The sequence below is a fragment of the Podarcis gaigeae genome, assembly GCF_964106915.1.
Source record: "Podarcis gaigeae genome assembly, chromosome: 14".
Taxonomy (NCBI): Eukaryota; Metazoa; Chordata; class Lepidosauria; order Squamata; family Lacertidae; genus Podarcis; species Podarcis gaigeae.
Genome location: NC_139690.1, coordinates 47,332,163 through 47,355,623, shown reverse-complemented (window position 1 = coordinate 47,355,623; position 23,461 = coordinate 47,332,163). Strand labels below are relative to the sequence as shown.

Here is a 23,461-nt window from a genome sequence, read left to right as displayed (position 1 = left end):
CTATATGCAAAAAATCTGTATCCTATTCACTGTATATTTTAAGCCTGATTCAATTCCTGGAGCTTTGCAGAAATGTTTTTGACCACACCTTGCAAGAGGAAGAACGAACAAACCCCACAAAACCAGACTGTGTCAGCACTATGATGTCACATGTTAGTTTCAACACTTCAACATACTTAGCATTCCACCACTGGAGAACAATGGAGGGGAGGGCAGAGCTTGCATCGCTGGCTGATCTGCAGACCCTGCTCTCTTGAAGCAAAAGGGAAGGAAGCAACCTTCACGGCCCAAAAGGGAAAGCTTTTGCACTTTCAGAGTGGTAAGGAAAGGTTTGAAAGTAAGCAGGCAGCGTTTTAATAGAGACACAGAAGCTAGTCCCGGTGGTTCCCGCCATAACTATGTGCCTCACTCTTCCTCCCCTGGCGAGATGACGAATTCTACACCATCTTTCATTGTGCAATATGTGATACACTGGCTGTTGGTTGTAAGGTGAGGCACAATACCAACATCACACACCACGTCTTAAGCTAATTTTTATATATAGAAAGAGCCCATAAATTACCCAAACCAGTTTGTAATCGGGCAGTAGCTTGCTTTTAATCAGAACGTCTACCAGACAACAAAGTTGGAGAGATGTTGTCTGCATCCCATATCCTCCTTCCTCTTATCTAAGGTGCTGAGGCTTGCTGTCCTCCTTTGGAAGAAGTAAAGGACTTCCCGGAATGCAGGTGGTGTTCAGTAAAAAATGGTTCTCCACCGTTGTTAGTCCACTGACCTTTAACATTTTCTAGGGAAGAAAAGCAGGCTCTACAGCTCTTTCAGTCACAAAACCTTTACACTGGTGGCTATTGCTTTGGAAAAGCAACACACACAGTTCAGGACCCATGAAAAAGTAAAGATGAGTGTTCTTAAATCACAGCTGCAGCCTGAACCCCCCAAAACAGAAGAGCTACGCTCTGTAGTCTTGTTTGACGTCTCTTCTTGTGGGTGCATTTGGCACAAGTTCTCAGACTGCACACCTCTTCAAGCCAGTGTGTGTCAATGGAAAGAAACAGGCACTTCAGGCGAATTATCTTTGCCTTTGCAAGAATTCTGCTCACAGATCCGAAAAGAAGAGTTTGCTCCTTCCAAAGAATATATGGATTATAGAATAACTGATAGGAAATAAAAGTCTCTTGCGCTTTCTACTGTTCAGGCGGGGGGGGGGGGGGGGAGAGAAGACTTACTGAAAGATAAAAAGGGAGATCTGTAGGCTTCGGCATAAAGAGGGGTTAGTGGGAAGACTTCCTACCGCCTCAAAATTGTCTGACTCTTGAATGCATTACAGCTAAGAGAGCAAAGGTCTTTCCTGTGCCTGGCTCATAGAAAGCACACCTGACCTTCCTTCTACCAGCACTGGAAGAAGGTGAAGGCCTGGCCGCAAAAGGAACCATGCTTGCAAGTAGGCTTCCAATATTCCAGGCAAACACTTCCTCGTTGCATTGTAAGAGTTCCCTCTCGTCCCTCATCCTTCTGAAGGGATGTCCTGGGTCAAATTCTGGGGGCTGGGCTGCTTCAGTGATTCTGTGGACATGTCTTTCTGGTATGGCCAGGTTGGTGGCAAATACCGCAAGTCCGTGGCCTCTTGGTAGTCGGCGCTCTTGTGGAAGAATCACTGTCTGATCTTTTAGTCTTAGTTCCTGAGCCTCTCGTGTTCCCTTTGTTTGTCAAGTGGTTTGAAGGAAAGGTGGTGTCTGGGGATAAAGAGAAGGAAAACATTTAAGATTTCTTCAAATGATGGAAGTGTGCCATAGAAGAGGGGTTGCCACTTCTTCTTTTTTTTTTTTTTTAGGTCTGTGGACACTTTGGAAAATTTGAGTGTGTATCTCTCCACCCCCCCACTTTGAGACAGATGCACACTTTCCATTTCCTGGGTCAATGCTGGATCCTATAGAATTAAATCTGAGCCTTTGAAAGCAAATATTGCTGAAACTGGAAGTGGGAGAAAGCTGAAAGAGGAAGTTGGAAGAGTGATGCTATTTTACATATTTTTAACAGAGAAAAAGGTAATGACGCACACTACAACATGACCAAGGGGGTGGGCGTTCATGGACACCGCAGGAAGACCTCAAGGGTGTCACTGCCCCCCAAAGGGGGCCATGTTGTTAGAATATAAGCAGCCAACTTATACAAGGCAGACCAAAGTATATTGTTGATGGTGGCATCTTGCCCCACCCCCCTTTCTCAGCTCTGTGAGGGGTGGCCTGCTGCACTGTGAGACCTGAATAATTTTTCCAGCCTGTTTACTCTAGTCCAGCTACACCTACGATAACCAGGGGGGGAAAACTCTTTAGGGATTTGCCCTTTTCCCATCCTTGCTAGCCCTGGGCTGGTTAAACAGAGAGAGTGAGCAGCTTGAATACAGGACCTTTTCTCTGCTGAATTTCCCTCTGCTGCCAGCTGTGTGCTAAAATCTCAGAACAGGCAAATACAGTATTTTAAAAAGTGGAATCTTCGAGGATCTAGCAGATCAGCTGGAATCTACTTGGGAAGGTAAGTTTCCAAGCGAAGCCACATAGGATATTGGCAATTCCCTGCCATTTCAATCCAAAAAGGCACAGAGCTTCAAGTTACCTGCATTTGTACCCCACCATTCCTGTAAAGAGCTCAGACGGGGTGATGCAGGTGTGATTATTCATCTCCTTCCCCTGCCAGCTTCTCTCCTCCCAGGAAGCCTCCACACACTGGGCTGATTTTAACCTGACTCTCCAGAGTCGTCCCCCGTCCCCCAAACCATCTAGACCCCTTTCCTTACCTGGTGCTGTGTTTTCATCCGCCCACTGGAAAAAGCCACACTGCTGTTCCCTTGGCTTGGAGCAGGTGTGGAACTGACGTCCTTTGTTGGGTCCGTCTTTCTGAACTGTCCTGGTGACAGCAGGCTGGCCACACCTGCACACAGCTCCTCCTCCTCCTCCAGGGTCAGAGCCGTCACTCCAAGAGCGCCCCGAGCCCATTTCCCCTCTCCCAAAGGGGCCTGGAGGGGGTGCAAAGCCCCTGGGCATCCCAGTGTCCCTGCTGTCCGGTTGCTGATCGGCCCACAGAAAGAAGTTGCAGCTGCCAGCGCTGCATTTATAGAACTGCCTGCCTTGGTTGGGTCCTTCTTTCCGGACGGTGAGCAGCACAGCCTCCTCCCCACAGTTGCATACCACCGCGTTGTTCCCACCAGAATTGGAAAGTGCAGGGGGAGGATTTCGGGAGGCCCGTGCAGGAGGGCCTTGGGGAGCATTCGGGAGTGCCCTGTGGCTGTTCCGGTTGCTGTCGGTGCGGTCAGAGGAACGGTTGGCTTGTGAGAGGTGGCTTGCTTGGCTGGTCATCTGCAAAGGTCTTGGTGGCCCTTGAAGGTATTTCAGATCCAGGATCTCCCTTAGCGTTTCATCACAGCCTCCGATGCAGCCAACAAACTCCAGGGGCATTATGGGCGGAAGGCTGCCCCTCTTGAACTTCATCTTCAACCTAAACAACAGAGGTGTTACAAGTTAGCACTGGGCTTCATCCTGGCCAGCGTAGACAGCAACAGCTAGTCCAGGGGTGGGGAAGCTGTGGCCCTCTGAACATTGCTGGACTACAACTCCCATCATCCCCAACTCTTATTCATTCGTGCTGGCTAGGGCACCTGGGAGCAGGAATACAACAACATCTGGAGAACCACACGTCCCCAACAGTGAACTAAACCATACAGCGGTACCTTGGTTCTTGAACTTAGTCCATTCTGGGAGTCCGACTCCCGAAACCGTTCAAAAACCAAGACGCGGCTTCCAAAAAACGTTTGCAAACCGGAACACTTACTTCCGGGTTTGCGGTGTTCGGGAGTCAGTTTGTTCGGCAACTAAGCCGTTTGAGAACCAAGATACCACTGTATTGTGTTATTTACTAGATCACAGTTCAAGCAGTTGCCTCCAAGTTTTTAATCATTATAGTTGTCTTTAAGCAACTGAAGGCCTGCCAAGCAATAGATGGATCACTTATCCTCTGCTGTTCCAGAGGCCAGGACAAGAACCAATGTTTGGAAATTTCAGAGAAGCAGATTTTGGCTGAACACTATAGAGAAGCTTTCTAACTGTAAGAACTGTTCAACGGTGGAATAGACCTGTGGGAAGCGACGGGATCTTTGACAGAGGTATTTGTATACTGCATTGTAGATCCTGCACTGAGCAGGAGATTAGACATTCTAAGGATGCCTTGCCAGTCAGCTCCCAAGGTCCTGCAAAGAGGGCACTGCCTATTATCTTCAAAAATGTGCAAGTAAAGGTCTTGCTCAGGAAGGAAACCTAACCCACATAGCACAGGCCAGTTGGATTGTATCCAATGTTAGTTTGATCAAAACAGACCTCAGCTGGTTAGCTCATGGTGCTGATAATGCCAAGGTTGCAGGTTCAATCCCTGTATAGGAGACCTGCATATTCCTGCATTGCAGGGAATTGTACTAGATGACCTTTCCAACTCTACAATTATATGGTTCTATTGTGAGTAGAAGTTTGTTGGCTATTATTATTGTTAATTAAATTTCTATACCACTCTTCATCCGATGATCACAGGGCAGCTTACAATCAGGGTGGATTTGATTTGAATCAAATTGATTCCAATCACGATTTAAATCACTAGCCAGTCAGACTTGATTTAAATCACTAGTCAGTAAGACTTGATTGAAATCTGGGGGGTTTTTTACAGAAAGGTTCAACCTTGCTGGCATCCTCTTAACATTGACAACCAGATGAAGGTTTCATTTTTGGAATCATAAATTTTCAGAGTCGTTTTTACAGTTCTATCAAAAATGACTGATTTGGTTATACTATTAGAAATACATTGACAGATAATTATGAAATTACTGTGAGGTTTAATAAGTTAACTGCTTATATTTGGACAACTTTTCTCTTGTACTTTTTTGGAAGGAGAAAAATAATCATTTCCTTGGTAACAATTTAAACAATTTATTTAACTAAAACAATAACATTATAGCACATGTCTCCATGTTTGTTAACTGATGTGGTTAAACGGGTGGTGTTTTTTAGCACACATGAAAAACTTAAAACAAATCCTTATTTCCTGATGAATAGCCTTTGGACTAGAATGTATCTTAAATAGAAAACTATCTATAGAAAGATTTTTCCTCCAAAAGTGTTTTATTTAAAAAATCCGATTTAAATTTAAAAAATCCAATTTTTTAAAATAAAAATCATTGATTTTTGTCCACCCTGCTTACAATATTAAACTACAAAAATACACACCGTGATAACAAACGAAAACAATACCCCCCACTGTCTGCAGCTACGACCCGGTGTCCTGATTTTGCAGATTTGGTTGAGCATTTGGAAAACGTGGGACACTTGAACAACCTGTTTTACAATGGAGGGGAATATTGCAACTCGTCCCCTGCACCTCCCTCTTCAATAGCTGCTGCTGCAGAACATAGGTCATGCGCCACTCCCTAGCAGGGCAACCTCCTGCTACACTTCCCTCTAATGTGTCTGAGGAATGGATCTATTACTTGACTGAAATGCAAACACACTTCTCCTGCCTCTCAGGAGAAAATTCCACCTGATTCTTCAACCCTTTCAAAAACCTGCTGCTAGGTATGCACCCCAAAGTGCCTCCCCATCTTTAGGAAAACACTCACATGTGCACCTGATGTGGTCTGCACACTTCGCAGATGGAGTCGTCCTTGCTGACTTCCAGCAGAGAATCGGGGAACCACACAGCAGATTTACAGGTGGGATAGCCCAAGCAGCTGAGGAAAAACCTGGGGATTTTTTTTAAAAAAGAAAAAGCATTAAAAGGAAACAGCAGAATAGGGGAGGAACTATGGGAGAGGCTGTAGATCAGTGGCAGAGAATTTGCTCTGCATGCAGAAGGTCCCGTGTTCAAATCCTGAGAAGTCTATGTAGGGTAGAAATGTCAGGATGACTAGCCCACAGAAAATTAACTACTCTTGATTCCCCATAGATATTATCTGTGTGGCCAATTGTAGTATATGGACTCTTCAGAGGCAGGGCAGGTAGTGGGGAAAGAATCCAAGTGTCTTCCCCTGATGAACACATCCCTGTCTGGTCACCTAAAGGTAATTCTTGCTTGTCCCAGGTGACCAGGCAAGTGGTTATTTGCAGACTTTGGCTTTGTGGGTTGGCATCACACATTACAGGCAATTAGGGGCATAGGAAGGTGCCTTACGAGTCAGGCCATTGCTTTGCTATGGTCTGCACAAGTCATATTTAATACAGTGGTACCTTGGGTTAAGAACTTAATTCATTCTGGAAGTCTGTTCTTAACCTGAAACTGTTCTTAACCTGAAGCACCACTTTAGCTAATGGGGCCTCCTGCTGCTGCCGCGCCTCCGGAGCCCGATTTCTGTTCTCATCCTGAAGCAAAGTTCTTAACCTGAAGCATTATTTCTGGGTTAGCAGAGTCTGTAGCCTGAAGCGTATGTAACCTGAAGCGTATGTAACCCAAGGTATCACTGTATTTTCAGACTTGGGGCCTACCTTTAACCCATTTGGGGACCTGCTTCTCATTCAAAACCCAGCCAGGGAGTTCAATCCTGCTTTTCAGCCCAGGATTCAGCTGCTTCTCTACCCATCTCACACATGATGTCAGGTGTGAGACAGGTGGGTGTGGCTTAACAAAAACAGTGTGGCAGGCCAAATGGGGAGCCAAAGTTTCCCCAGCCTCAAACTCTGCAAATATTAATCAGCAGAGAAGGAATACTGTCCCTCGGGCAGAATTTCAAGGGAACGCTCTCTAAGCAGGTCTGGGAACTGCTACCTATGTAGTCGCCCATGGTAACAATCACCTCCAGATGACCAACAAAGGCAATGGGCTCACCCCCCCCCCCAACTAAGTCCCATAGTGACTTGCAGGTATGTATTTACAGACTGACTAGTAAAGCATTTTTTTGTGAACAAATATATTTGCAGACTCGTCTGTAAGCTGGGTGTTGTTTTAAAATGTCAGGTTGTTTACTCTCATATTGGCCCAGAGATGGGTTATTATTAGGCACACTGAAGTGAGTGCCTTGGGCGGTGGGATCTTGCTGGGATCCAGACGTGGCAGCTCCCACCGCTGTGCCTGCTGCCCAACCCTCCCACTGCTGCCACCGCTTCTAGTGAGCTCTCACTGCCGCCGCCACCTCTCCTCACTTCCTGGTTACGGGGGCAGAAGCAGAAGAGGAAGCAACAGCAGGACCCCAGCTTTGGCAGGAGGGGGCAACTTCTTGTTTCTTTTCAGGTGGCAAAACAGGATGGGCCGCCCCTGTACTGACCCTCCATTCTTCTTGGTCTTCAAAACCATGTCGCTGTTGCACTGTGGACATTTCCTAACAGGATCTGGCATTGCTGGGTAGATTTCTTCTTCTTGTGCAACGTGGGTCACTTCCCCAAAATACTGAGACAGAGCCTCATCCAGCCTGCAAAGACAAACAGACAAAGCTGCACTTGTTTTCCCTGGCTGCCAGCTGTTTCGGCTCAAAGGATTAGTGGGTTTATAAGCATTTGTACAGAAAACAAAACACAAGCAAATCAGCGTTTGTTCCTTAGCAGGAAAGATTGCAGAAGGCAATGCCAGAGACAGTTTCTGAAGGGAGGGGGAAGACTCCTTAAAAAGGCAAAGGGAGAAAAATTCTAGAGTAGGCACAGGGAACCTATGGCCCTCCAGAGGCTGTTGGACTCCAGCTCCCATCATCCCATGCTGGCTGAGGATGATGGGAGCTAGAGTCCTGCAACATTCAGAAGGCACCCTCTCCCACCCATCCCTGTGCTACAGGAAGTGGCTCTTGCCAGGGAATAAAAGTAGAAGACAAAAGAAAATGATGGGTAAAAGGAGAAATGGGAGGGAATGAAAGAACAAAAGCAAGAGTCTATTTTTTCAGCTGTATTAACTGCTCACCTAACTTGGGAGGTACGAGTAAATACAGAAGAGCATAATGCAGAATTATCTTTCCTAAGAGAGGCTAAAAGCAGTTTGAGAGGGGACAATAGGTGCCTCACATTATTACAGAAAGGGTGCACACACGAAAACAGGCAGAGTGAGGCACTCCTAGCAGACTGCCAATGTTATGAGCGGATTGGGAGTGCACAGCTCACTCATAAAATAATTGCACTTCTTCCGGTATTTATTTACGCAATTCATCTTATGCAAATAAATACCTACAGTAGTACAGCAACGCTGACCACACCCAGTCTATATTCCATTATCCGCTTAAGGAGTGGACGACCAGTAGCACTTGGCCTGATTTCATGCAGATGGCACGGGTGGGGGGAATTAGGGGAGAGGGGTCATGGCAGTGGCAGAAAGACAGAAAAGGGTTGCCCTGCTCACTTTTTTGTCTCTGGCGCTGCCCACTGATAGCATGTAGCCCCTAACACACGGGTAGGCAAACTAAGGCCCGGGGGCTGGATCCAGTCCAATCGCCTTCTAAATCTGGCCTGCACACAGTCCGGGAATCAGTGTGTTTTACATGAGTAGAATGTGTCCTTTTATTTAAAATGCATCTCTGGGTTATTTGTGGGGCCTGCCTGGTGTTTTTACACGGGCAGAATGTGTGCTTTTATTTAAATTGCATCCCTGGGTTATTTGTGGGGCCTGCCTGGTGTTTTTACACAGGCAGAATGTGTGCTTTTATTTAAAATGCATCTCTGGGTTATTTGTGGGGCACAGGAATTCGGTTTTTTTTCTTTTCCAAAATATAGTCCGCCCCCCCTGCTGAAAAAGTTTGCTGACCCCCGTCCCAACGGGGGGGTGGGGTGGGAAGGTTCCCCAGCCCTGACAAAGGCACCTTTCATTTACAAAATGTATATTCCCGACTGTGAACACAAGGAGCCAAGACTAATTTATTGATGACTCCATGGGAAGAAGATATATTTGAACCCAGGTTTCCTGTGTGTGCCTCATGTCTACTGGAACCACGACAGTAATAAGAGCCCCCACAATGTTGCAAAGCAATGAGATACGGAGGAGCTCAGCTGCCTCTCCTGGCTTGGGCACTGCCGAGTCCTAGAGAGGCAGGAAATGACTCACTTCTTTGCCTTCGCGACAGCTTCGATGAAGACTCGCTTGTACTTCTGGATCTGCTCCCTCAGCACAACAGATTTCTCCTTCCTCCCCTCGCAGATCAGCTTCAGGTCAGCTTCCAGTTCGGCTCGGAGGTCAGGCTTAGACATCTCGTAGCCCATGGCATCGTAGCCTGGAGGATGGGGTGGGGGTGAAGACCTTGTGGTGAGGGAAAGGATGTGAGGAAGAGCGATCCTAAAAGCTCACTTAGAAGGCCCATCCTTACCTTCTACCAGCCCCATCCCCAGCTCCCCAGGAAGGAACCTCTGCTCAGGGGTGAGCCCCACGTACATGCGGGACTTGATGGTCTCAATGTGCTCCGCGTGGGTGGCATCTGTCCCTGAAAGTAATCGTTTCGGTTAGCACTCATCAGCAATTAGGGGCCTCCTGCCATTATTTCTTGCACAATACTGACTGAGAACTGTATTCACTACTCAAACGCTGGCTTAAAAGACTTGCAAATGCATGCAATAAGCAGGGATACTGCATTTTGCAACTTGCACAAATCAACCCCTGTACCTACTGTTTATCAGTATCCCCAGAATCCACAGCTCCTTCCCCATTCACTTCGAAGAAGAGTAGTTTGGATTTGATATCCCGCTTTATCACTACCCGAAGGAGTCTCAAAGCGGCTAACAATCTCCTTTCCCTTCCTCCCCCACAACAAACACTCTGTGAGGTGAGTGAGGTTGAGAGACTTCAGAGAAGTGTGACTGGCCCAAGGTCACCCAACAGCTGAATGTGGAGGAGTGGGGAAGCGAACCCGGTTCACCAGATTACGAGTCTACCACTCTTAACCACACCACCACCACACTGGCTCTCCTCCACTGTCCCCTTTTATCACTAAAATGCCCATCCCACAATACGTGTTAGTTCTCCGCACACTGCCAAAGGTTTAGGTAGCTTTTAGGCAGTGTGGTGTACAGAGCGTCTTGAGACATGTGATTACACTTCCCTTGAACTGCCTGTAGGGGACTAACCAATGCCGTGCTTCTCCATGAGGGAAATGAGGTCAGCTTCTGTAAGCAGCTGGGGCGGGCTGGTCTCCCCATCCGTCATCTCCACTGTGGTGGGCTGAAAGCGAGACCCCCTCTCATAAACTGGGATAACCTGTGGGGCAAGGGGAGAGGGGGAGAGAGGGAGAGAGGGAGAGAGAGAGAGAGAGAGAGAGAGAGGCAGACAGAGAGAGAAAGAAACGACACAGTGAGAGAAGTCTACATTTGGAGTTGCTTAACTTAGAAAAAAGGGAATAAGGGGTAGGGCTGGGCAATATCTGGTTTTCAACCTCACTATATATCGTGATATGCTGAAGTCATTGCGGATCAGTGCTTTATTGAGTGAGATCTTCCTTTGCAGCATGGCTTGAGCTCACATGGTGCTGCAACCGAAAAATGAGCCAGCTGACATCATGCCGATCTCAGGTGCTTGACAGGTGAGTGGGGAGCTCAGGATCTGGCCCGCTGGGTTGAAAAGGTTCCCTGCCCTCGTAATAATGGAATACTGAATGGTTTAGTTTATATAAAATATGCAGGGATTTATGTTGTGAAAAGTGAACCATGGAAAAAGAGGAAGGGAAGTCACTGATATTTTAAGGCTGTTTAAGTGAATTTTCTAAAATGTAAAACAGAAATTTAATAAAAATTATATACACACACACACACACACACACACATATATATATATATATATATATATGCAGGTTTTGGTGTCCTCGGGTGTCTTCCCGTGTAAAAGTTGGGGTGTCTAGGCGACGTTTCGACGAGGTCTCACTCGTCATCTTCAGGCTGGTGCTTTCGGCTTCTTGTTACTGGAACAGAGCTCTGTTCCAGTAACAAGAAGCCGAAAGCACCAGCCTGAAGATGACGAGTGAGACCTCGTCGAAACGTCGCCTAGACACCCCAACTTTTACACGGGAAGACACCCGAGGACACCAAAACCTGCATTCCTGTACCCGTGAAAATCTACGAAAGCAAATATATATATATATATATATATATATATGGTAAAGGGAAAGGGACCCCTGACCATTAGGTCCAGTCGTGACCGACTCCGGGGTTGCGGCACTCATCTCGCTTTATTGGCCGACGGAGCCGGCATACAGCTTCCGGGTCATGTGACCAGCATGACTAAGCCGCTTCTGGTGAACCAGAGCAGTGCACGGAAACGCCGTTTACCTTCCCACCAGAGCGGTACCTATTTATCTACTTGCACTTTGATATGCTTTCAAACTGCTAGGTTGGCAGGAGCAGGGACCGAACAATGGGAGCTCACCCCGTTGTAGGGATTCGAACCACCGACCTTCTGATCGGCAAGTCCTAGGCTCTATGGTTTAACCCACAGTGCCACCTGCGTCCCATATATACAGTGGTGCCCCGCAAGACGAACGCCTCGCAAGACGGAAAACCCGCTAGACGAAAGGGTTTTCCGTTTTGGAGGCGCTTCGCAAAACGAATTTCCCTATGGGCTTCCTTTGCAAGACGAAAGCCCATAGGGAAATCTCCGGGACAGCGGGGAAGCGCAGTGCGTCTTCCCCACTGTCCTCGGACCTCCTCCGAAGGCTGGCGGTGGGGCGGAGAGACCTCCTCCCGCCGCCAGCCTTCGGAAGGCTGCTCCGAAGGCCGGCGGCGGGAGGATGTCTCTCCGCCCCACCGCCAGCCTTCGGAAGGCTGCTCCGAAGGCTGGCAGCGGGAGGAGGTCTCTCCGCCCCACCGGGCAGCCTTTGGAAGGCTGCTCCGAAGGCTGGCGGTGGGGCGGAGAGACCTTCTCCCCGCGCCAGCCTTTGGATGGCTGTCCGGAATACTTACGGTGGGAGGAGGGTTATCCTTCCCACCGCCAACTTTCAGAATGCTGTTCTGAATGTTGGCGTGGGGAGGAAAAACCCTCCTCCCACCGCAAGCCCCGGGAACAGAGAAGCGCTGCGCGCCTTCCCCTCTGTTCTCGTACCTGTCCTGAAGGCTTGCGGTGGGGAGAAAAGCCTTCTCCGCACCGCCAGCCTGGTAAGTGGTCTCCATAGGAACGCATTAATTGATTTTCAATGCATTCCTATGGGAAACCATGCTTCGCAAGACGAAAAACTCGCAAGAAGAAAAAACTTGCGGAACGAATTAATTTCGTCTTGCGAGGCACCACTGTGTGTGTGTGTGTGTGTGTGTGTGTGTGTGTATATATATATAATGAAAGAAAAGGCACCCTACTCCGTGGGCTGGGCAGACATGTGGCAGGATGTTTTTTTTTAAAAAAAATCATGTTCTTATGAAAAGGGAGTAGAGTGTATGCATAGCCAACATATAGCTACCACCGATCCTAAAAGCTCTGTTGGCACACCATACTGTTTCCGTAAGTCTTTTTTTTTTCCCCCTTTGACATTTACAAATGGAGGGACAGATTTGGCCCAGGGGATCTCTGTTGCTGACCCCGCTACTGAGTCCAACCATACTGAACAAGTCCCACCTAGTCCTTGCTATGAGTGAAGGATCAAGCACCCTCACCTTATCGCTCCACTTCTCGTAAGGATAGACATCTAGGTAATTTCTGGCCAGGATCATCAGCCCATGAGCCACAAAGCGCTCGTTAGCAATGTCAATCTCCACGGTTGTTTCCTGTCCCTTTGCATCTTGTGAACAGCAGGCCAGGAAGTGGCGCACAATGAATTCATAGAGTCGCTGGTCATTCCCCTATTAACAGAGGGCAAAGGAAAATGCATAATATGTGAATGGCATTTGAGAGGACAACACAGCTTCTGGTTCAGTTCAGGGAGACAGCTTTGGGCAGGGTAGAAAAGAGGTATACTGTATAATAAACTCTCTACTCTCTACTGTATAATAAACTCTCTTTCTGCAGAAAGAAGCAGCAAAGGATTCTAGAGTCTTTCACAAACTTCCAATAGCCACGGCACTTTAATCTGAATGGGAAACTTGCATGCCCTTGCACCTGAAATGGCCTGCTATTTAAAGCATGATAAGGTTGAGATTACTGTAATGTGCTCTGTCTGGGGCTGCCCTTGACTTTAGAAGCCCCAGCTGGTCTGCAGGAATATCTTTGGTCATTCCCCAAGTTGGCGAGGCTCATTTGACAAGGAAAAAAAAGCCTTTAGTGTTATCGGTCCAGTCCTGTGGAACTCTCTGCCAATACAGATTCAGCAGGCACCATCTGTTCTAAATGCCTGCTGAAAATGATTCCATACTGCCAGATCTATGCAGGCAATGAAGAATACATCCTTTCACAACGATTAATTGATGCCTATTTTCAACTTTTTTAAACAGTTTCTATTGTATTTTTTAATGGTTTTGTTTCTATAAATCGCTTCGATTTAATTTTTACGACACACCACCATACAAATACTTAAATAAATTAAAATGAGGCTCCACCATCATGTTTCTCAATGAGGATAACCTGTCACGGCTCCTCTGCCAAGTGGCAGTTAGAAAAACAAGCCAGCCAGTCAGATTCTTAAGAGTAAACGAAGCAGCATATGGTGTAATAAGCATGAAAAAAGCAACCCTAACCACATGGGCTCACCTGCAAATTTCCTGCGTATTTTGTAGGATGAATAGGGGGGTGAGCCTGATCTGATTTAGTTCCACTACGTGGGGTCGGCCCACCCTGGTCCAGAATTCTTTGTGCAAAGGCTCCCCAGTGAGGGTCTTGAGTTTGAAGTTGCACCAAGTTGGGGAGGTTTAGGTCTTTAGGGAAAATGTTGGTCTCTGTTCGAGGATAACTTATGTACCTTAAAAATAGGAAATAAAGGGCCATTTAAAAATGACAATTTATAATATAAAATAAACATTACTTTTAAACAAATCTACAACTAATTTTGTTAAAAGGCCGAATGTTTTTTAGTAGCAGATATTAGCACTCAACAAGCTACAGACTTCTTTGGCCCTGTATACCTGGAGAAGAGTTTCCGGCCCCATCCTCCAGCCCTGACACTGAGATCCAGCTCTAAGGGCCTTCTAGTGGTTCCCTCACTGCGAGAAGTGAGGTTACAGGGAACCAGGCAGAGAGCCTTTTTGATAGCCAGTCGCGCCCCGTGGAACACCCTCCCAGCAGATGCCAAACAAGTAAACAGCTATGTGATTTTAAAAAGACATCTGAAAGCAGCCCTGTTCAGGGAAGTTTTTAGTGTGTGATGTCCTATTGTGCTTTTATTTTTAGTTGGTAGCTTCCCAGAGTGGCCAGAACAACCCAGTCAGATCGGTGGCATATTAATAATAATAAAAAAAATAAACAACCATTAGGACTTCCATGTGATCCTGAGCCATCGCTCATCTTCCATTGTGTCTGCTTCCGGAAATACTAACCTGAATGTTTTATACAACAAACAGGCACCAAACTACTGCAATTTTTACCCCTGAGTGTAGAGCTTCTCAGCAATTTTCATGGTTTCTTTGGCATTTATTTTCAGCTTACGGGAAGCCAACTTCTCAAGTTCCTATATCAGAGGCAGATGGGGAAAATATATGCTCAATGACTGCGCCGCCAGAAGGTCAATGTGCAATTTGACATTAAAATAAGCTGGTCTATTAGCTTCAAAAAGACCATAACACGTCTAAAATACTAGTGAGGGCTTCCCCAACCAGGTGCCCTCCAGATGTTGTTGGACTGCAGCTCTCATCAGCCCCAGCCAGCTTGACCAACAGCCAGGAATGATGGGAGATGTAGTCCAGTAACTTCTGGAGGACACCAGGTTGGGGAAGACTGTTCTGGCAAAAACGCCAAACTCTGAAAATTGTAGCACTGGTGTCTCAGCGCCAAGAAACAGTAGGCCTGATAGTCACATATTTCAATTAGCAAAAGACAGAAGCAGCATCTTCCAAAAGCTCTGCAAGTGGCGTAGGGCAATGTCAGAGCTTTTCAGACTTATCAATGCTTCCCTGTTTCTCCTGTGTGTTGTACTTGATAAATATTCCACGAGTTCTAAAGCTGAGGAATTCAAGGGATTAACCTAAGGAACCCACATCTTTCATACATTCAAAAAGAGAATATTTGTAGTGAGCCTCTTTCTATGAGGCTTTGCAATAGGACATTGATTCAGAATATGAAGTCAAGTAAGAGCTCTTGATTAGTTGCTCTCCTGAGAGCCATTTCCATTACGTCCTAATGCCAGGACCCTCTTTTCATAAACATACCACGGTGTCTAGTGGCAGGGGTCTCCATTTACTCCTTGGTCTGCTCCCAATCTCCACAACTGTGGCAACTGGATCCTAAGAGAAAAACAAGCAGCAAGAGTGAGCTGTCTCTGGGGACTTGGAATGCTAAGAAAATGCAGACTGGACTATGTAGTTTCTTACCTCCATGCACATTTGGTAGAGAACAAGGCATGCTGTGTGGTTGAAGAGACGGTTCCTCTTCCAGCTGAAGTCCACAATGCCTTCCTCATGGTCATGGGTCACTGTAGAGAGAAGGCAGATCACTTTTGAGACCCAGTGTCACAAAGGTCATACAACACAGAAGCAACGCACTCAAAGCAGGAGTGAGAAGCTTGTAGCTCTCCAGATGTTTTGGACTACAACTCTCATCACCTGGGCCACTGGACATGCTAGCTGTAGTTGGTCCAACATCTGGAGGGCCACAGGTTCCTCATCGTTGATATTTGCATACAGAATTGTGCTGAGGAAGGGCGATTCCACTCAATGTCAACAGAGCACAAGGTCCAAAATTATGAGAAAGACAATACATTTATTTGTGGATAAAAGCAAGCTCCTATAGCGGCAGACAAATGTTTTGACAATGCAAACAATTTTTATAAACATAAAAAAAAGTTTTTGCAATTTACATTATTTAATAGTAAAAGGTAAATTGCAATACCGTTTCTTTTTTAATGTTTCGCTTTTTGCATTTGATATTCTGAAACATACCTTTAATTTTGTAGAATAACTCAGGAACAAAGGCCTGAATGGCTTTAAACCTTTCCACCACAAACCCCAGTGTTGGGAACTGACAACTTCCGTAGCTGATCAGCTGTTCTGCTAAAACGTTGGGGAAGAGTTTCTGGAACCTCAAAGTCTGGAATCGGGTGAAGGCAGCACCTAGGCAGAGAAGAGAAAATAAGCCAAATGGCCGTGCATCCATCTGTACTGGAGAGACAGGTGTTACTGCACAGGACTAGCCATGAGAGTATGTTTCTAGTACTTAAGTTTTTTAAAAACAACAATTGAAAATATAACAAGCAGTGCATTAACAGAAAGCTCACAATTTTTGGAAACACACCACATGCAGAGCAAATACCTGTGCTTTGAAAGACCTTTCCCAATAATACGCTAGTATCATCTTTATACTGACTTATGCCACAATATCCATTGTGACCCAAGTATATACATAGCACGAGGGGTGTTTATATGCGGATAAACTATCCCTTATGCCTTTCACTCCCATACCTATCCTGAGATCCAGCTCTTGTCTGACATCCACAGCATCGCTAATATTCTGATTGGGCTGGGTGAGATTCTCACAGGCAGATCTGATGGCACCAGGCGTGATCTCGGAGAAGCGAGCTCGGAATACCTGGAGGCTCGGCTTCACTGTCCACCAGAAAGAGAGATTAATGGCAGGTTTAGACAGAGGAAGCAACATGATTAAAATAATTTAAGAAATCTCAATAACATCCCAGTGGTCCACAAAACATAGCTGACATCTTTGCCTCATAGTGCTATTGTTACGAAGGTGCTTTTAAGTCGATTTAATAGGCCATGGTAAATATTAGGAGAGAAAATGCTTTTAAGGCATGTTGGGCTCAAGGCCCAATAGATGAAGAATCCTTAAACTGTGGCTTGTGGACCACCACTGGTCCAGATGTGCTTTTGGGTAATCCATAAGACCATCTCAAAAACAGGAAATACTGCTGAAGGTAATTTCCACAGATAAACTACCGTATTTTTTGCTCTATAAGACTCACTTTTTCCCTTCTAAAAAGTAAGGGGAAATGTGTGTGCGTCTTATGGAGCGAATGCGGGCTGCGCAGCTATCCCAGAAGCCAGAACAGCAAGAGCGATTGCTGCTTTCACTGCGCAGCGATCCCTCTTGCTGTTCTGGCTTCTGAGATTCAGAATATTTTTTTTCTTGTTTTCCTCCCCCAAAAACTAGGTGCGTCTTGTGGTCTGGTGCATCTTATAGAGCAAAAAGTATTGATTCCTTTGTTCCACAAATAGGATTGATTCATGCCAAATTCTGAATAAAAACTCAGCTCCTTCTACACTCCGAAGCAGCTGCATTTGCACAGAGTAAAGGGGAAGCATTACCAGATGGCAAGCAGATGTTTCTTCCTATTCACATGCTTTGCAGCACAGATACTATGAATCAGGACCAACTCTTAACTGTAGCACACAGTATACCTGCGTCAGAATGCAGAAGGAGCCAAATTTCAGAAGCCTTGTCTATGGCTTCCCAGGTAGATATTAGAAAATGTGATGGTCCACAAAATCCACAGCAAACTAGAACAACAGGGGCACAATGGGTACGCTATAAATCCCAGTGCTGCGTGTATCACTGTGCAAGAGTGGGAGAATTTGGAAGCAGGCTCAAAGGCCTAGATTATTAGGCACCACATTCTCTACTTTTGGTCCACTACAATACAAGCATTTCAGGTGGAGAGGGAAAAATCACTGCATTGAACAGACTCGGCTGCATCTGGGAAGACTCTGCTTAAAGGAAGAGGGTTGGTCTATGTGCATTTCACTGACCTAGGATTCTGTTAAGGAGGGTCACATTCTCACACCACAACCCCACACACCTGCTTTGCAAACGTTAATGATCTCGAAGCCAATGTTCTCTCCTTCGCGATCGCAATCTGTCCAGATCACCAGAGCCTGGCACTGCTGAACTTCTCGCTCAAGTGTTCGCTGGAATAAGTAGTGGGACAAGATGAGAGAACATGGAAACAAGCCACCCACCATGCTGCTGGTTTTAATTACTGCCTACCATGCAATCAGCAGGTGGCAAGGACACAGAACACATTTCTACAGTTAACAGGAAAGACACACCATGCTCTCAGGCTTAGGCCAAAAACAATGGGACTTACTTCCAAGTACACATGTGTAGGAGGACTTTGCTACAACAATGAAAATCTATGCACACCTACCTAATCTCACTGATTTCAGTGGGGATTGCTCCAAAGCAAGCATGCACAGAATCAGGCATTTTAGGGGGCATTTGAGAACAGAAGACACCAGTTTTCCCTTTGTCTTCTCTAGCTTTAGCATTAATATTATTTTTTACTGCTGTATTGTAGATTTCATTTTAAGCATGTAGCTATTTGTTTTCATTGTTATTGTTTTGTGTCATCCGCCAATCTGGTGCCCTACAGGTGTTTTGGACTACAACTCCCATCATGCCCAGAAGGGGCTTCTGCTAAGATGTAATTCAAAACTGCTGGAGGGCACCAGGTTGGAAAAAGCTGTTCTACAAAACTGTTAAGTTGTGGAGGTTGCGGAATCTCCTTCCTTGGAGGTTTTTAAGCAGAGGCTGACTGGCCATCTATCATGGATATTTTATTTTTTTTAATGATATTTTATTAAGTTTCCACAATAAAGAAGTTATAAGACAATAAAAACACAAGAAAAAGTACAAAAATACAAAAATACAGACAATTGACATAAAAAAAAGAAAAAGAGAAAAGAAAAACAAAAAATCCCTCTTTTTTTTAAAATTTCTCTAGTTGACTTATTTTCCTGACTTCCTCACGCCTCCCTTTTTGGTATTCCACTTAAAAATTGGTTCAGCAAATTCATTAATTTCGAACTTTCATCTAATATCAATCCACTTTTACCTTATTACTAGAACCCCTTCATTTCATTTCAATGTCATCAACATTCAAAAATTTTACAATGGTTCTGTAAATAGATTTTGAATTTCCTCCAATCTTCTTCCACCAACTCTTCTCCCTGGTCTCGAATTCTGCCAGTCATTTCCGCCCTATCATGGATATTTTAGTTGAGATTACAGCATTTTAGGGTTGGACTAGATGACCCTTGATGTCCCTTCCGGTTTTACAAGTCTACGATTCAAAGTTGCCTTGTGAGTACTAATGAGTGGAAAGATGGTGCATATATATTAAAAATAAAGAGTTCCCATGTGCCTCAGAGTATGCAGTACAGTCGTACCTTGGAAGTCAAATGGAATCCATTCCAGAAGCCCGTTCAACTTCCAAAACATTTGGAAACCAAAGCGACTTCTGATTGGAAGCTGCAGAAGCCACCTTGAATGTTCGGATTCCAAAGAATGTTCGCAAACCAGAACACTCACTTCCAGGTTTGCGACATTCAGGAGCCAAAACGTTTGAGTACCAAGGCATTCGGGATCCAAGGTACGACTGTACAATGTTTTACCTGCCCCCCAATCACCTACCAGCCAGTTTTAAAGGGGAAAATTGGAGCCTGCTATATACAAGCCTGGTGAGGGAGTTCAGCTCTGATTACAGACGAACATGGTTTTACATCCCATTGCATGGATTTGCAAGCCCCAACATTTCTGATCCACAGTACAACGCGGAGGCAACAATTGTGATATTTATGGTGTCTGGCCTTGGGGCAGAATGCCTTGAGTCATAATTTGTGAACAAGAAAGTAGCCAACAATACTGCAGAGTGCAACTGCAAGTTCAAGCTATCGTAACAGTTTGCAAAAAGGCCCGTTCAAAAAGTGGGCAAACTTGCCCCTACTGAAGGTACAAGGGATGCAACTGGAAAATATTACTAGGCGAAGATCCTAGATAGATGGTAGAATGGTAGAAGATAACAGCAGTTACAGCAGAAAGGATTGCAGCAACACAAACCTTAATGTCCATATAGTTTTCAGGGCAGAATGTCTCAATTTCGGCATCAAAGAGGACAAGTGGATTGCAGCTGTGCCTGAGTGTCAGCAAAATATACAGTCAAACAACAACAGACAAGAGGAGGCAGCAAGTCTAAAGAAATGCCCTCCACTTTCTAAACACATCTGCTGCGGTAAAGGTAACAACTTCCTACAGCTTCTATTCAAAATCTCAGCATGTAACTGCAGAAATATGAACTATCCTCAGAGATCCACTCATACATACCATTTTCGAAAGGGAATCTTAAAGTCTTGAGCCAGCAAATGTCCAGAAACAGAAGTCATCACCACAGCTACATTCTGCAGAAGCCAGAGGAACAAGGATTAGTCCCTGTCAGAGCCAAAGAAATGCTTAAAACCCTCCGCCCATAATGGGCTTCTAAGATAAAAGTCCTCTCAGGTTCATTGTAAAGAGATCAAGAAATACAGTGGTGCCTCGCAAGACGAAATTAATCTGTTCCGTGAGGCTCTTCGTATAGTGGTTTTTTCGTCTTGCGAAGCAAGCCCATTGACAGCTTAGCGGATTAGCGCTATTAGCGGTTTAGCGGCTTTTAGCGGATCAGCTGATAAGCGGCTTAGCGGCTTAGGAAAAGGGGAAAAACCCCGCAGGAACTCGCAAGACATTTCGTCTTGCGAAGCAAGCCCATAGGGAAATTCGTTTTGCGAAGCGCCTCCAAAACGGAAAACCCTTTCATCTAGCGGGTTTTCCGTCTTGCGAGGCGTTCGTCTTGCGGGGCACCACTGTAGGGTTCAGTCACTGCCATGCACAAATGAATCCAGCTTCCTAAAGAAGAACCAGAGACACTTCCCAAATTCAAACACTTTCAGTTTGTGTGTTTGAGTGTGCATGTGTATATACACACATATATACACACACAAATGTGATAAAACAAGCTTCACAATTACAAGGGGGAATTTATGAAAAATACTTATTCTATATTGACTCAGTCACTTCCACAGAATGGAAATTGGCAGAATCCCCAAGGACATGCTCTATGGCAGGCTTCCTCAAACTCGGCCCTCCAGATGTTTTGAGACTACAATTCCCATCACCCCTGACCCCTGGTCCTGCTAGCTAGGGAGTGTGGGAGTTGTAGGCCAAAAACATTTGGAGGGCCGAGTTTGAGGAAGCCTGCTCTATGGGGAGCTGGCTTCAGGTACCAGGCCCATTGGCAGACCATACCTGTGTTACAAAAATGTCTGCAAATGTGACGGGAAGGCTGGCAACGTCAACACCACAGTGCGGGAATCTTTTGCATGAGACACTAATGCCTGGAGACAGACTGTCATGTTGTGCATCCATAGAAAGTGACCAGGGGAAGAATGACTACTGGGAGGAACACAGAGTGAAGAACCGCTGTGGTGCATCTGCACTGATTCGTGGGGTTGACCTCACTTACCTAAGTAAGCCTCAGTGAATTCAACAGGACAGGACTTACATCTGAGTAGACATGCTTCAGATTGTGCAGCAAATCTGTACAGTAACTACCACTATCTTTTGATGTGGATTAGAACCTGCCTCTCTTTCTCTCTCTCACACAGTTTCATCAGATCAGTAGCAAAGCACAATAGCAAAGATAACTGGATACATACCTGGCCAAACATATGATACTGGCATTCGTAGATCTTGTTGAACCTGGAAAACCCTTCTCTCTAAAAAGGAAAAATTCCAGGACATAACGAATTAGATCAACATATAGCTAAGATGTGCAACGTTTACAATGAGGGTAATCCTGTATAAAATTATTTCCATCTGTAATTGTCAGGCACTGCTGAAGTCACGAGAAGCATACATTCTGCTTTGTGTCCAATAACTGGGAAGACTGATATTTGGCATCTTTTGAGCATATCTACATGCAGCAAAAGACATGTCTGCAATTGTCACAGGTTGCATACTATGCTCAGGTTGGATATAGGTTTTTCCATATAGGAACACTGTCACACTGGAACCAGCCCTCAGCTGCCACCACACTCTTTTTCAGGTATTACAGTGTCTGAATAATCTACATTTTTGACCAGCAGCACTGTACAACCTTTTGTTTGTGATTCTTTTTGCGGACCAATATTTCATCAGGAGTGCTGTGCTTTAGCGGTATAGAGTTTTACTCCCCTCCAACCAAACCTCGGGGTGGGGAAGAAAACATTCAAATAAATAAATAAATAAATAAATATTGTATCACTATTGCACTCTCCTACCCTTCTCATCCTGCTGTTGGAAAGGATGTCTGCAATCCCCCTGGCAGCATCATTTTTCTCTGCCACGCAGAGAACCTTCTGGATGTTTCGGACCATCGTGCCCTCAGCAGCCTGAGAGAAGCAAAGACTCCAGGACCGGAAGAGCAATCCAACTCCACAGCGGGCAAACAGTCTGCTCTGACCAATCATCCTGAGAGCTGGGCCCAATTCCCAGCCTGCCAAGCCATGACAGTGCCTTCTTATATCTGTTTATAAGGCCACCATGGAAACAATGGGATCAGCATCAAAAGCTGGTTAATTCGAGATTATAACCCAGTTTCGGATACAGTGGAAGACAGCTCACTTGCCACACGCAAATTGTGAAAGGTTGCAAAAACAGCTGGATGTTCTGATGCGCACAGGTTCCCATTTCTTACAAACGTGGACTTGCAAAGGGATGGAGTTCTTTGATAGCCCAAGCCTATTGGACTAGGAATTGGGGGGACCTGCCAATGGGCTCCGCAGCAGGAACTCCCGTTTCAAGAGGAATCCATTCAAACCAGCACCAGACTGCGTTTCCCTCAGTGTCCAAGGCGGAGGAAATCAGTATTGCCGCTTGTCCCTGGTCAAAGCACGATTCTGAACTTATCTGACCACTAGATCCTACTCCAGAGTGCAGACCACCAGGATTCAGGCATGTAAAACCCTGGGGGCCCACTGGCTGCCTTTTAACTCCAGAGCCAGCACTGCCCCTCCCACCTCAAGGCCAAGCCCACCCCCCAACCCCCCCCCCATGGTCCTTTCCCTACCTTTCTGCCCCCTCCTTTCTTTTCTTCCCAAATCCAGCTTTTTCGCTCTTTTTAATATTCCCTCCCCCAGCAGCAATAAATGCCAATCCTACGTTGTTGCTTTTTTAAAAGCCTCCCTCTCTCTTGAAACCTTTTCCTCCGACTTTTTAAAAACCTCCTACCAAAAGCTCGCTCCCACCCCCAATTTTAAACAAAACAAAACAAAACCGTCAAACTCCCCCTCCCCCCAAAGCTTTTCCTCAGGGGTCCCTGTTTTGCCCCCCCCCTTCAATTCCTCCTCCCAGCCCTCCCTCGGGTGCTTCGCCCCCTTTTTCTTCCTCAGGGTCTCCCCCACTTTCTCTCTCTCTCTCTCTCCTCAGACTTCCCTCACTCTTCCCTCCTTCACAGAAGAGGAGCTTTCCCGCCTGCCAGCCGTATTCCGCGCCGTCGTAAACGCACGACGCGAATGAGAAGCGGGCAGGGTGGGTTCGTTTCCCTTTCTGTATTGCTTTACGGCTTCTCCGAAACGGAGAGCGGCGGAGGAATACGCAGAAGCAGAAGCGGGAGGCGGTTGCGCGCGCTTGAAAACTACCACTCCCAAAATGCCCCGCGGTG

The 23,461-nt window shown here is 45.9% G+C and overlaps 1 protein-coding gene across 1 annotated transcript; it reads right to left on the bottom strand.

Annotated features, from left to right (window-relative positions):
- Positions 1-571: 571 nt before the first annotated feature.
- TOP3A (DNA topoisomerase III alpha) lies at positions 572-23,352 on the bottom strand. Its single transcript, XM_083711368.1, has 19 exons — positions 22,080-23,352; positions 21,477-21,536; positions 20,110-20,183; positions 19,846-19,921; positions 17,807-17,915; positions 16,455-16,598; positions 15,936-16,106; positions 15,369-15,469; positions 15,207-15,281; positions 14,427-14,509; positions 13,597-13,804; positions 12,567-12,752; positions 10,059-10,188; positions 9,305-9,418; positions 9,046-9,211; positions 7,292-7,435; positions 5,654-5,776; positions 2,795-3,492; positions 572-1,733 (listed from the first exon to the last, which is right to left on the bottom strand). Exons 1-19 carry the CDS (start codon positions 22,266-22,268, stop codon positions 1,555-1,557), a joined length of 3,030 nt encoding a protein of 1,009 aa, XP_083567494.1. The 5' UTR covers positions 22,269-23,352; the 3' UTR covers positions 572-1,554.
- Between the last annotated feature and the right edge of the window lie 109 nt (positions 23,353-23,461).